General features: G+C 36.8%; 1 protein-coding gene across 2 annotated transcripts; it reads left to right on the top strand.

Moving 5' to 3' along the window:
* The first annotated feature begins 3,645 nt into the window (after positions 1 to 3,645).
* Positions 3,646 to 14,543, top strand: LOC117426108 (coiled-coil domain-containing protein 92-like). 2 transcript variants are annotated; one of them, XM_059033084.1, is made up of 4 exons: positions 3,646 to 3,924; positions 8,433 to 8,586; positions 9,321 to 9,362; positions 13,157 to 14,542. In XM_059033084.1, the coding sequence occupies exons 2-4, from the start codon at positions 8,457 to 8,459 to the stop codon at positions 13,942 to 13,944; spliced, it is 960 nt and encodes a 319-aa protein (XP_058889067.1). In that variant the 5' UTR covers positions 3,646 to 3,924; positions 8,433 to 8,456; the 3' UTR covers positions 13,945 to 14,542. The 2 variants fall into 2 exon arrangements, with proteins under 2 accessions (XP_058889067.1, XP_058889068.1); XM_059033085.1 differs by lacking the exon at positions 3,646 to 3,924 and adding an exon at positions 4,660 to 4,747 and having other exon boundaries at positions 13,157 to 14,543.
* Positions 14,544 to 14,796: the final 253 nt, after the last annotated feature.

Raw genomic sequence — 14,796 nt, 5'->3', positions numbered from 1 at the left:
AACTAGAAGCGCATGCAGAAATGTCCCTCATTTAGCTGCAGTATAGTCACTTTACAATGCCATTGCATTTAACGCTGATTTTAATCAACTTCGGGCTGCACCAGTATTTACAAAATATCAATAATAATGGGCTTCTTTGTTGAAATTTCTGACATTCTTGACATTTCTTGGGAATTCATGCAATGCTGTTTTTTTCAGGGTTTTTTTTTCCTTCTTTTTTTTCACAGATAATAGAGTGGATGAGAAATGGAAATAATTCACAAAAAGTTCAGAAGCAAAGTCAAATGACCCTCTGTACCAGGCTGCTTCTGCTGTTCCCTGAATACAGCTCTTTATTCCACAAATCCAAACCCTGTCTTCTGAAGGCATTATAGTTTCCACAGGGTTTTGCTTGATAGTTAATAACACGCCTGACTGTCTCCCAGGAAACACAAAGCTTAACACACAGTGTGGATTGCACTGAGGTCCTCTAGCCTGACTGTGTCTGGAGATTGTCTCTGTCCTCAGTAGCTGTGGTTGTTGGGGGAACTTTTATTTTACATGTGGATGGTGCCCACAGTGGAATGCACAGTATTTTCAATATAAAAATACATTATATTATTAATAATATACTAGAATCATAGCATATATGTTGTATGTGTTTCTTATATTTAAAATAGAGGTTGGCCATACTGTATGTATTGTAAAGCTATATATTTTAAATGCATGACCCATATAAATCTTTTTTTTTTTAATACATTTTCTTTCGATTGGCATGTTGACAATACTACTGACTGGCGCAAATTACGATGGTGATAGGAATTAAGACATAAATGCATTTTCCATGTTCAGTATATACAATTATGGAAATGTAAAACATTTCTTTTTCTTTTAAAAAAAAAAATACTGCTACTGAATATTTGTGTAACAGTGTAACAATCTCAGCTCACAGCACTGTTGGACCGCTGAATGCAGTATAAAATGTGTGGGCACAGTTTGAGATATATATATATATATATATATATATATATATATATATATATATATACAGACGTGCTCAAATTTGTTGGTACCCCTCCACAAAAAACGAAGAATGCACAATTTTCTCTGAAATAACTTGAAACTGACAAAAGTAATTGGCATCCACCATTGTTTATTCCATATTTAATAGAAATCAGACTTTACTTTTGATTTTTTATTCAACATAATATTGTAAATAATAAAACAAATGAAAATGGCATGGACAAAAATGATGGGACCGCTAACCTAATATTTTGTTGCACAACCTTTAGAGGCAATCACTGCAATCAAACGTTTTCTGTAGCTCTCAATGAGACTTCTGCACCTGTTAACAGGTAGTTTAGCCCACTCTTCCTGAGCAAACTGCTCCAGCTGTCTCAGGTTTGATGGGTGCCTTCTCCAGACTGCAAGTTTCAGCTCTTTCCATAGATGTTCGATAGGATTCAGATCAGGACTCATAGAAGGCCACTTCAGAATAGTCCAGTGTTTTGTTCTTTTCCATTCTTGGGTGCTTTTAGCTGTGTGTTTTGGGTCATTATCCTGTTGGAGGACCCATGACCTGCGACTGAGACAGAGCTTTCTGACACTGGGCAGTACGTTTCGCTCCAGAATGCCTTGATAGTCTTGAGATTTCATTGTGCCCTGCACAAATTCAAGGCACCCTGTGCCAGGCGCAGCAAAGCAGCCCCAAAACATAACCGAGCCTCCTCCATGTTTCACTGTAGGTATGGTGTTCTTTTCTTTGAAAGCTTCATTTTTTTGTCTGTGAACACAGAGCTGATGTGACTTGCCAAAAAGCTCCAGTTTTGACTCATCTGTCCAAAGGACATTCTCCCAGAAGGACTGTGGCTTGTCAATATGCATTTTAGCAAATTCCAGTCTGGCTTTTTTATGTTTTGCTGTCAAAAGTGGAGTCCTCTTGGGTCTTCTTCCATGGAGCCCACTTTCGCTCAAAAAGCGACGGATGGTGCGATCAGAAACTGACGTACCTTCACCTTGGAGTTCAGCTTGTTTCTCTTTGGCAGTTATCCTTGGTTCTTTTTCTACCATTTGCACTATCCTTCTGTTCAATCTGGGGTCGATTTTCCTCTTGCGGCCGCGCCCAGGGAGGCTGGCTACAGTTCCATGGACCTTCAACTTCTTAATAATATTTGCAACTGTTGTCACAGGAACATCAAGCTGCTTGGAGATGGTCTTGTAGCCTTTACCTTTACCATGCTTGTCTATTATTTTCTTTCTGATCTCCTCAGACAACTCTCTCCTTTGCTTTCTCTGGTCCATGTTCAGTGTGGTGCACACAATGATACCAAACAGCACAGTGACTACTTTTCTCCATTTAAATAGGCTGAATGACTGATTACAAGATTGGAGACATGTGTGATACTAATTAAAGAAACTAATTAGTTTGAAATATCACTATAATCCAATTATTTATTATCTTTTCTAAGGGGTACCAACAAATGTGTCCGGGCCATTTTAGAATATCTTTGTAGAATAAGCAATAATTCATCTCTTTTCACAGCTTCTTTGCTTTATTCTATGATATACCAAAGGCATGCAAGTATACATGATAAAATAGCTTTTAATTTCATCACTTTTCAGGAGGAATGAAGCATTATTTCAATGAGCTGTAAGGGTACCAACAAATTTGAGCACGTCTGTATATATTATTACATTTTTTGTTAACTACCTTGTGGTAAAATTCTATGAGTTTTTTTTTTTTTTTAATTATTTTACTTACTTACTGCAATGCTGTTGGTTGATTATACTTAATTATTTATTTATTTGTTTAAAGGCCACAAAAAACGAAACATATGCAAGTTTAAAAATGTAAAAACCATGTTATAGTCTCAATACTAAGATGCCTGAGTCACTACTGCCATCTGCTGCCGATACTGGGTAACTACACAGACTCATGTCACGTGGCTAACATTGGGCTGTACGAAAACTCCAACAGTGTCGAAGTACCTCATGCAGTAAAGCAGACGTCACGTCACAGCTTCATCTCACAGTGTAAAAACCTGCATGCTGCACTGAAGCTATTCCTCAATGTCTGTTGGGGCAATCTTGGGTGGCTGATGACCAAGGTGGTTTTCTTTATTTGAGTACTGGTGCACTGATAACTGTAGGAACAGATTCAATGTGCAATGTATAACCTCCAGCTGCTGCAGGTCGTTACACTAGCATGCCTATTTGGCTCACAAAGGCAAGCAGGTTTCAAAGGAAGGAAATTTAATGTACCTGCAATTAAAACTACCCTCTGGTGGGTGTAAACAAACTGGACTGTGAACAAGGCCTTGTTTAATACGTGTTCATAAACGTGTTCACACATATAACAATGCTACTAATACTAATACTAATTCTAATACTAATAAAAATAATAACCTGATGTTATGTTGTTGTTTAGAACCGCTTTCAATTCTGCAACCTGCTTTTTGTTTACTAATAGATTAGTTAGTGTAGCGAAACGTCACCAGCAGATGCCGCTGTTGTAACACCTTTGAGGGCGCGTGACTCCGTTTCTACGGCAACGCTGCTGCGCATGAGTTTAAGCAGTGGGTGTGAAGTCGACCTCTTTTTTGACAGATGAGGTATTTCCAAATATAAAAATAATTGTTTAGTTAACTGGGCAAAACCCTATAGATGGACTATGGGCTGTAAATTATTGTGTTGGTTTGTTACTTGTCAAACACTTGCTATACCCATACTGCTGATAATGGAAGGTTGGTAGTATCCCATGATGCACCTCTTTATTTTGACTGGTATCTCTGGGAGATGAGATCTGGCTCAACCTTGTTCAATGCCGAGAGAGGAGAGGATCACCTTTCTCTTCATGATTTAACATGCTGCAAAGGACTTAGGAGACCACAAAAAAAAAGGATAACTCCGCGACTGTAAATAGCTAACAAAAAAAAAAAAACACGGGTAAGAATAATTGAATTGCGTTGTTTACAAATACACCTTTATGAAAGGGTGATCTATCATTCTCTTTTCTCTAGTGCAATGTTAATAATAATAATAATAATAATAATAATAATAATAATAATAATAATAATAATAATAATAATAATAATAATAATACTTCCGTTATTATTTGCAGGTGACATATCTAACTTGAGAATTGAAATTGTTGTATACACTGTATGATACTTGACAGTGGGTTACCGGTATATAATTTGAATGTTTGTCAATAAGTAATTACAAATAAATATACCGGTATATGTGTTTTCTATTCCATTCATAAGTGTGCATCGCGATATTGCTAGACTTATGGTATTGTAGTTATTAAAATGAACATTAACTGTGGTCTCACGTTAGAGACGTTTTTTGTGTTGTGTTCCCCAAGTCAGAATACAGTACTAGAGGCTCTAGTAGAGCGCTGAAAGATAAATCGCATTAATAAAAACTAGAATACAAAAAAACAATGATTTCAAGTTGTGTGTCTGACCAAGTCTGTCTGTATACACAATCAGCAAGACAAAAGGATAACATGTTTACAGTAGAGATAGCAACAGTAGCATGGTATCATATATTATAATTATTCTGCGTTATCATTTTGTGAATTGTGTTCTGCGGTTGGAAGGGCACGGTGTAAAGTACTGACTTGCAGGATGAATAATTACTAATGCTGCCGATGGACTGTCCGGATCATTTGAAGTACTGCTACGTTGTTACTTTTAAATAATGTAGTTAACGCATACGTCACGACATAATAAGGATGATTTGACTCTTGATCTCAGCTTGCCAGGTACATGTTTTCGGTTGCGATTGTTACATTATTTAATTTAGGGTCCGCAATGCAGTTCAATCCGTGCAGGCTACAGATTCACAACGTCAGTGCCATTTGTTAACCAAGTCCTCCTTGTGCCTTTTCCCCAAAATGTATAGATCTGCACTGCGTGAAACTCAGATCACATTCCATCTTACTTTTCTTAATCTGGACAATTAATCTTTTGTTTACATGGGTAACCTAAGCCACATTTTAACAAAGCATTAGGCCTCTTTCTGAAATACATGAGGATGTTTTTACTTTTTTTATTTATTTAAATGTTTAGACATCTATTATGGTAAGATCATAATAGAGATAATGGCGAATGGTGAATGATTTTAAAATGCAAACATTAAGTCAGAAACAGTGAACAGTCACATTAAAATACAGTTTAGATAATACAAAAATAGGTATACTACTGTGGAAGCATGGGTGTCTGTACTAAGAAAAAAGTTCAATATTTTATAATGCATTTTTTTCAATGTATAGGGTAATAGAAATGTATTGATAGAGAGTACTTCAGGCAATATGGTTTGTATTTCAGTAAATTTCTATAAGACAAACATCCTATAACACAGACAGGTATTCTTGCTTTTGTGTTATAAAAATGTGCAATATATATATATATATATATATATATATATATATATATATATATATATATATATATATATATATATATATATAGCAGCTCTTCGTTCATTATATATTCATGTTTAAAGTGAGATTGTAGAACCTATCGCAATACATGTGTGGCTGTGGAGCTCTGTTGTTTTTAATGTTGGAGTTCCTTACAAAAGGTACAAATCCCACCCTGGTTATTGTATTGGAAGTACCTTAATTTGTGTTAAAGCAATTGTATTCTACTATTCAGCCTAGTGAGTTGGTAGCTGTCATGGTGCATTAGATATGCAGAAATAAATATAGTAGAAAGATGCTCTGCAAACATGCACACACACACACACACACACACACACACACACACACACACAAGGAAACAGAAATGATAAGTAAATAACACAAAAATCTAAAATTGTTTAAAAAAAAAAAAAATGTTTTGTAAATATCCATGATATATGTTTGAAGGTTACTTATGCACACAGACTAAGATTAACTCATGTATGAACAGTTAGAGAAAGCTGCTTGATTCATTACTAGAAGAAAGATGACATCATTGTACCTCATTCAATGCTAGCCAAGAATACTGCATACTTCAGGTCAGTGTAGGGACTTTCTTTGTGTCGGCTTCTGGGAAGCATCAACAGGCAGCACTTTGATTTACAGGAAACAGTATGGATCAGAAATGACAGTGGCTGGCTTTTAAAAGCTGTGTACACCCACCCCTGACAATATAAACCTTCACATTGTAGCTCACAGTTTTGGTTAATAACAGCAACAAAAATACTAAATGCAAACAGATGAGTTACGTTCCTATATCAGACTTTATTCCAAAAGACTATCGTAAGGTAAAGAATTGTAAAGAATATTGGACATTTTAAAAATCAATAGCCAACCCAGGAGGCATTGTATTATCTCAGAGATAATGGAGATGCCTATTGGCATACAAAATGAGTAATGGTCCTTGTCTTCACCTCTAAATGTAGCCTACATGGTAAGTGCACAGAACAAGGACACTGCGGAAGCATTTGCCAATAGGCTACATTTTATCTAGCATGACATAAATACTAATTATGTTGTAATTACATTGTGTGTTTGCATTGATATAGCTCTGATTACTGCAGTGGAAATAAGCAGTCCTCATACTGCAGTCTGCCTTGCCTAACCAGTATGAAAGGTATTTGCACAAAGATTACACTATAATGTTAATAATGTGTTCTCTCAGGGGACCTGCTCTGGCCTGTTCTGCTGCTCCTGCCATTCTGTTTGCAAACAGGTGCAGAATACGAATATCATTTCAGAACTCAGTGCTGGGATTCAAAGTGAATTGTTAAAAAGACTTGCAGTAACATGTAACCATTTTTTATTTATCATCAAAACAAAGAAGATATAATGGTCTATCTAAATATAATGGTAACATAGATCATCTAATCCTGCCATGTCCTCCTGGCCCTTCAGTGAACTGCCTGTTGACCTGCAAATAATCTCACGGAGCAGTATGCAAAATTAATATAATGTCTCTCAATCTCAAGTTAACCCTAACAGTGTGGCGTGGTGATCAAAGCATAGGTTTAATGGAGGCAAGCTGGTGTAGCTGGGGTGTCATTGTTTTATGAGCTGAATGTTATTAACACAGACAACTTCTTCATATCAGGGATAACAGCCTGTGTATTATTACTTCTGCATTTCTTAATGTCCCAGTTTCTTCAGGCTTTTCGTTGCACTCTTTTTCTCTGGCTAACTGAATGTACTTGGCTGTGATGCTCTTCTAAACGTGGTGTTCACATACTGTATAATAGTTAAGTAATGGTCAATTAGAATGGAATTTACCAAGTGTCCCCTGCTGAGAATGCATTGGTATAATAGCTTTAACACAGAGACAGTGATGTGACTGCTACCTGGTAGATTTTTACAGCAAAGCTACTTGGTGATTTTTTTTTTTCTTGGCGATAGAGTGATAATATTACTGTTCCCTTTTATAGATTATTAAAGCCATTTGCCCGTGGTGGTTACGTGTGTTGCCTAAAAATAGTCTGCCTGCCATTGCATCTGTATGTCATTATTATAGATACAGTACTAAATACTGAAAACCACGCCTTTGCTAGACTGTGCACTGTGATGTGAGACGTCAGTGGTTGTCTCGTAATGTGATTTTTGATGACGCACATGCGTTACCATTTTCAGAAAGGCATAACTTGTCATTTGCACAAGCTTATGAGATTATTTCAAAATGAAATAACTGAAAACCTAAAAAGGATGTTTCTTCAGAGTTATAGCAATTCACCCGTCTAAATGTAAATAAAAAGAGAATGAAAATCTAGCACCAGGTCCACAATTATAAATATAATTGTCTGTGTGTAATGCAAAATTACAGCTCATCATTTATAATGCCTGGTTCAGGTTGCTGTCATGAGTAAGGCATTAGTGTTTATGGTTAAAGTGATTCTGCTTGTGATTTCATGCTGTCAGCTCATGAAGGCACACAGGCAGCCAATCCTCCACTAATGAAATAAATGGTTTAATGGCTTACTAGAAGTAGACCAGTGTCAACAAAAACAAACCCTTTGAATGTCTGCTAATGTTTACAAGTACTTCTAAAAGAATAATGTAACATAACTCCCTTGTTTTTATTATTTTGTATACCTCTTCTTAATATACACAAAAAAAGGATTTAATTTGAATCTGGGAGCAGCATATCTGGGAGCAACATAGTCCAAGATCTGTTTTTTAAAGAGTATGTGTCTGGGATTGCAAGCCAATGCTAAAAGCCAAATTCTGTTCAAATCCAAGACATTTTCCAAGCAGTACTGTTTTAATAATAAAGTCTTAACTTATTCGTGTGCAGCTTTCACATTTTTTAATGGGCTTTTGGAGTTTACTACTAGTGTTTGATTATGTTGTGTTCAGTCAATATGTGATACTGAAGTATACAGCCTGCTGTTATTTGAAATGTGGTGCTTTTGTAGCATTTGATACAAACTTAAGATATTTCAGAGGATGCATTACTCTTTCTCTTTTTAAAAATAAATGTTTGTGTTCATTACAGGTTTACCGTTTCCACAGTCTGAGCATGGCCTCTGTAAGTCTGGAGAATCAGCTGCACAGTGCCCAGAAGAATCTGCTTTTCCTCCAGCAGGAGCATGCAAGTACACTGAAGGGTCTGCATGCAGAGGTGCGCCGCCTTCAGCAGCACTGCACAGGTAAGACAGTGCAGACACCGCCGGATAAAAAGCACACATTTTACTAAGTTAACTGGGTTCTGTGGGTAGGACTTTTTAATTTGAAACATGAACCCCAGCCCCATCAGCTCCAGATTGCCCAGTCAGTATCTGTACATGAGCTATTTCCTCATCCAGCATAATCCTCTAGTGACTTTACATACCTCACGAAGGTAGTATAGGGCATTCTGCCTCGAGTGATATAGCAGCAACAGACAGGTTTACTGGTGGGGAAAACATGGGAATTTATTTAAGGACCTGCGATGTACATGAAAGGACCGCTACACAAAATACAGAGCTCAAAAAAAAAAGCCCTAAAAAAAACATTATATGAATTTGTTTTGTATCCTCTCCTGACAGAATAATTAGAGCTGACGCTGTCACTAAGTGCTATTGGAAGTGCATGGAGAACCGTGCAGATTGAACATTAATATTTATGACCTGCTTATCATACAAAAAACATGCATGGCCAACAGGGACCATATTTGGCCACTTCTGGTTTAAACTTGACATGAAATATGGGGAAAGATTGTTACCAAGACAGAATCTAAAGGTTTTATAATGATAATACATCACAGTAGAAGCTCTGTTACACCATAAATCACAACATTAATAATAATAATAATAATAATAATAATAATAATAATAATAATAATAACTGTGTGTAAACAAATGCATTTGCACAAATCGGTATGTTTCTTTCTTTTCGTTTAAAGATTTGACATACAAGTTGACAGTAAGAAGTTCGGAGCCAGCAGGTAAGACAAATATATTTCTGTCAGGTTACTTTTATTTTATCTAAAGACTAAAGGCATTGAGGATCAATAGATATTAACCTGTTTGAATGTCTTCTCCACCAGTGATAAGATGTATACAAATGTAAAGCAATCAGACACATTTTTGTAACTTGAGATGTAAAACTCAAGTTTGCCACAATAAACTGTGTGTCACATGGACTTTCACATGTTCACAAGCTTGGCAGCATCATCTCAATTTTGAGATAGAAATGGCTTCATCATGTAACCTTTGTGCTCTTCAAAAACAGTTCTAGAGGGCACTTGTCTTTGATCCATTGCAGGAACGAAAGGTCAATCTTGATCCTCAGAACGGCTTTTCAGTATTTCCTGTTATCTCTCAAGCAGTGAATCCTAGCCCTCTACTGTACTGTATTTGACTAATCACAGTGGATGATCATAGATTGATTAATATATTTTAGAGCATTATAATATAGGCTAGTCTTGTTTAAGTTACTTTTCCATATGTCCTTTGACTTCACAATAAATAATAGAAAAAGATTTACAAACAAGAGGAGGCCATTCAGCCCATCTCAGCTCTTCCGGTTCCTAGAAGCTGAATGGTCTCAGAAGTATCCACGTTCTTATATTCTTCAGTGTTGCTGCCTCAACACCATGACTAGATAGCCCATTTTTAGGGTGAACTATGTCGACTCGTTTTAAGATTTTAAAGACTTCTATCACTTTTTGGCTCAAATCCAGGGACTCTCTGTACAGTATAGTATCCCATTACAGTTGTTGTTGCTGTGTAAGCTTACTACACATCCTGCACAAGTTAAGCTTTAGTCTTTAACTACATGATATTCTTACGAGTATGTGATTGGAAGGACAAGTTAGATGAATTTTGGTATTTTCCATATACAACTATTTATACAAAATTACTTGCAGCATGGGTGCCCCCATTGTTTTGTTTTTTGTGCCATTTACAATACAAATAGGCTACCTTGCGGGTTTTTGCCCAAAGCACTAATGAACATTTTCTTTTCTTCTTCTGAATAACAAGCAATGTTGTTACAAAAATGTTTAGGCCCTTTAAGAATTCATTTAAAAAACCACAGTGAACAACTGTAAAGAATTGCTTCATGGAGCTTGGCACTTAATTAGTCTGTATTCAAAATGCCTTCACAATGGCATTGGTTATTTGGTCACGCAAAAGTCACAGGGTTTGTTTAAGTGTGACCATTTAAATTGTTTATTTAGTGGGTGTCCACAGGCTCTTGTCTGGTAATCCACACAGTGAAAGGATATAATTCACATAAAGACCTATATACCCTGGTAACCAAGTTCTTTACTGGGAAGCAGAAAATAATGCAGTAGTCTTTTGACCCCTTTGTAGTTTTGTATAAAGCCTCCCCATGCCATTTCAGTGCAAAACAGGGTTGCTCTGATGCTCACACTAATGTTGTGTCAGGTAACCATAGTTACAGAACATAAATGGCTCAGTAGAAAGGTATACATCTACAGTGATTTGTCACTAGCATTCACATAGGTGCACTGTCTGCTTCTTAAACATTTAGCGTAGGCTTTGGGGTGACTGCGGTTTCACTTTGGGTAAGAAGGTTCTCTGTGCACATGTGGGCATTCATTGCAGATGTTTTTGTTGTAGGAAAAGCTTAATTGAGGCCACCTGAGACTTGACTTCTTATTAAATCGATTTAAGGCAGTTCCTTAGATATTCTGTTTTAAAAAGCAGTTATATTCTCATGGGATCAAGTGGTTTACTGTTTAAAATGTTATGCTAATGTTATACCAAGGCTACCATAAGGCTTTGTTGTCCATGCTTTAACCAAGGCAAAGTCGTTGTATTTTAAGCTACCTTCACTTCTTGTTAATGACTTTTTCAAGGCTACACATAAAAATCAATAAAAAAGCAATACTTGACATGCAAAAAAAGAACCAAAAATAGATTCAGTATACCCATGCCTCTTGGTTTTATTGTTAAATAGTCCCCTATGCTGTATGTTTTGCAATTCATTTCTAGCTTGCTGCTAGTGAAGTTGTATCCTTGCATTTAAGCAGCTAAAGCAGTTTCTACATATAGTAACCACTATGCACTTGACTCGGAGACATGTAAAGGTAGGTCGACAGTGAATTGCAAAATAACAATGAGCCTGTAAGCGGGTCTTAACTGAGAGGAATGAAGCTGGGAAGTTAAAATACAGGCTTAGCTAAATAAAAGTGAATTGTGTTTTTTTTTCCTTAAGTATGACTGGAAAACTACAGTAGATAAACCATAGTGAAAAAAACATAAAAACTAAATTAAAGCATAAATGGTATCATTACCTACAAATAATAATGCTTAAACATTTTGCAAATAAACACATATCTTAAATTCAGTTGCACAAAAATAGAAGTCAGTGTTGTACAGTATATATGTAGATTAAAAGTAAATTACTTCATTGTATTCTAAAGACTTTTGTCAGAGCATTTGGTTAGTCTGTGACAGCAAGTGGACTATCACTATGGAAATAGGATTATATTCTATTAGGTTAATGCAGTGACAGTATCTCTGACCTAACTGGATTACGGTTGCTTTCTATGAGCTCAACCCTGGAAATCAGACTGTATTCTCTGAGTTGAGAAGTAGAATATTGAAGTCAAATATTTAAAACAAATCATTCAAAACCCTGATCTCTCTGTCATAATTGTTAAAATCCTTATAGATTTTCTAATTGTTAAAATCCTTGTAGATTTTCTTTGTTTCCTGAAAATGTTTCCCCAAATGTTCTCTGAAAAAAAACCTGAAGAAACTTGTTTCCCCTTCATGCTGTGATCGTCCCTATGGAGGTTGCAAATTAAATCATAATTTTGCATTTAAGAGTGCCAAAGTGACAACTAGTGAAAGGCACTGGAACATAACATCTGAATTTACTTTGTACATTCCCTGTGAATGTTGATGACAATCTGAAAAAAATGATTGACACTTGATTAAAGCAAATATTTTACTGATACTGCTGCTACAATTTTAAAAAACAATGAGAACAATGCATAAACTTTTTAATTATTCAACCAAACAAAAAAAACTTTGCTTACAATCAGGGGGGCTTGTACAGTATGTCTGTCAAAGTGTTGCTTATTTGAGAACAGTAGTTTCCCTAATACAATATTTATAGGCTGCCATGCTTGTAAATAAGGGATGGGGTTGTAGGAAATGACATCATCCTTCAGATACACTGAACTGTTAATTTGTCTTCTGCAGTGGGCACATTGATCGCAGGCTGCAGAAAACTGCAACCTGACCGTGCCCTTGTCTACACATTAAGCAACCACCAATAGGAAAGCATCTGCTGTTTCAATGGGCTGAGCTGACGTAATGCAGAGTGGTTTAAAGTAATGAATAAATGATGTTAGGGCTGCATGTTCAGGCTGCACTTGTGATTCTACGCATTTCACTCCTAGGATATTCCTACTATTTATGCACTAAAGATTTAAAATTGAATTTACTATAACGTCACATACTGCTGGCTTTCATTAAACTAAAGCCAGAATGTAAAGTACTTAACAGACACTAATACAATATTTGGAACCATCAGCAAGTCTAGGGATAACCAGGGCCAAAGATAAAATGGATGTAGCTGCAAGTTTTAGAAACCTTGCTCAGGAATATTAAAGGCTGGAGCTCCTATTGGTATTTACAGACCTGGCAAAAGAGAACTAAGTGCATGCTGAGCAATACATTCTCAAACACGTCTCTAAACCCCGTAGGTTTTTGTACAAAGTGTAAGTGACTAAGACATTCTTATTTGTGTTTTCTGTAGAAAGCGGTGAATCATCATGTAGCGAGTTGAGGAAAAAGTGTGAGGAGCTTGAAACCCAGCTTAAAGCCAAAGAAGATGAAAACACTGAACTGTTAAAGGAGCTTGAACAGAAAAACGCCATGATCTCAGTTCTGGAGAACACAATAAAAGAAAGAGAAAAGAAGTATTTAGAAGAGCTGAAAATGAAAAGCCATAAACTAAACATGCTTTCAAGTGAACTAGAGCAACGGTCTGGCACCATTGCTTATCTGACATCTCAGCTGCACTCCACCAAGAAGAAGCTGATAGCTACGTCTAGCGGCACCCCAGACACCAGCCCGAACATGAGCCCAGTCATGTCCTCTTACAAGCCAGCTCCGCCTAAGGAGAAGATGCCAGAGACCCCAAGGCGAAGGATGAAGAAGAGCCTTTCTCAGCCCTTAAACTCAGAGTTTACTGAGGTGTACCGGCTAGGGCCTGACGGGCGCAAAGTGGTAATGAGAGAGACCATGGATGCCATGCCAGACCCAACGCCTTTCCTGTTAGCCAGAGAATCTGCTGACGCACAGCTTTTGAAAGAGAGGCCTTTGGTTATCCCACCGATTCCTTCGGAACGCACTTCTGAACCACACCACAGTCCGGCCAAGGATAGGCAACACAAGGTACACAAGGCACACATTGGTGTGGCCCACCGAATTCACCATGTCACACCTCCCGCCACCCAACCCGAAGTGGAAACACTGGCTGTGGACCAGGTGAATGGGAGTCAAGTTGTTCGAAAGCGGTCAGGTGCTGACAGAACTGTTTAAACAAACTAAATAATAATACTAATCTTACTCTGCTTTTCTGCATAGCACTGTGATAAGAGATGTTCATTTCTTCACATTCCTCTTAAAGGTTCTACTTCCTTTCCCCTGTTTAACAGTAAACAGGTGCATGCCAAATCTTTGAAAAGTCTACGTGACCGACAGCCTGCCTGTCCCCGTTCCATGACTTCTCCCTTTTCAACACAGCCAAATAAACGTGTCTGCCTTGTTGCTTGCTTCAAACACATACTCTGCAATCAATATACATACAAGTGGTTTACAAAAGCAAATACTACTCATTGTCACACTGCAAATATATTATCAGTAAGTTAATTAAAACAAGTTAATAGAAAACTTGCAGCAACATGTTCAAACTGTTTATTTGTAATGTCAATATTTGATGACTTCTCTTAATGCCTGTAGCTCCAAGTCGTATAGTCAAGGTTTTCATTACCTGACTGCAGTAAAACTTTTATGACAAAGCCTTTGCATAGGCAGCAGTATGTTTAATTTCTCTGTATGTAAATGGCGAAATGGAGTAAAGAAAAATGTACTTGTTACATATCAGCCAGTTTAAATTTTTTATTTCATTTTTTTTTTTTTGTAATATCATTTTTGACTCCCTGTAAGCAATACAGAAGTTTAACTTACAAAACGTGTTCTGTGTTATTGTACTACAAGAACTTAATTTTCACTGGGTTGTCCATTGTGTTCATTGGTTTTATTAGACCAAAGTTTGAGATTAACTTAGTACCCTAGAATGATTACCACCCATCTGGTGTTTCAATATTTTAAAAAAAGTGTCCAGGTACGTTTGATTCAGTATATAACATCCTCAAAAATGAAATCATGAAA

Source organism: Acipenser ruthenus, chromosome 11, assembly GCF_902713425.1.
Source record: "Acipenser ruthenus chromosome 11, fAciRut3.2 maternal haplotype, whole genome shotgun sequence".
Taxonomy (NCBI): domain Eukaryota; kingdom Metazoa; phylum Chordata; class Actinopteri; order Acipenseriformes; family Acipenseridae; genus Acipenser; species Acipenser ruthenus.
The sequence above is the reverse complement of the archived record's forward strand: the minus strand, read 5'-3'. Positions and strand labels throughout refer to the sequence as shown.

Coding starts and splice junctions, on each gene's coding strand:
- LOC117426108 (XM_059033085.1), top strand. CDS start 8,457: ATGGCCTCTGTAAGTCTGGAGAATCAGCTGCACAGTGCCCAGAAGAAT. Junction 8,587..9,320: donor CCTTCAGCAGCACTGCACAG/GTAAGACAGTGC, acceptor TTTCGTTTAAAG/ATTTGACATACAAGTTGACA. Junction 9,363..13,156: donor AAGAAGTTCGGAGCCAGCAG/GTAAGACAAATA, acceptor TGTTTTCTGTAG/AAAGCGGTGAATCATCATGT.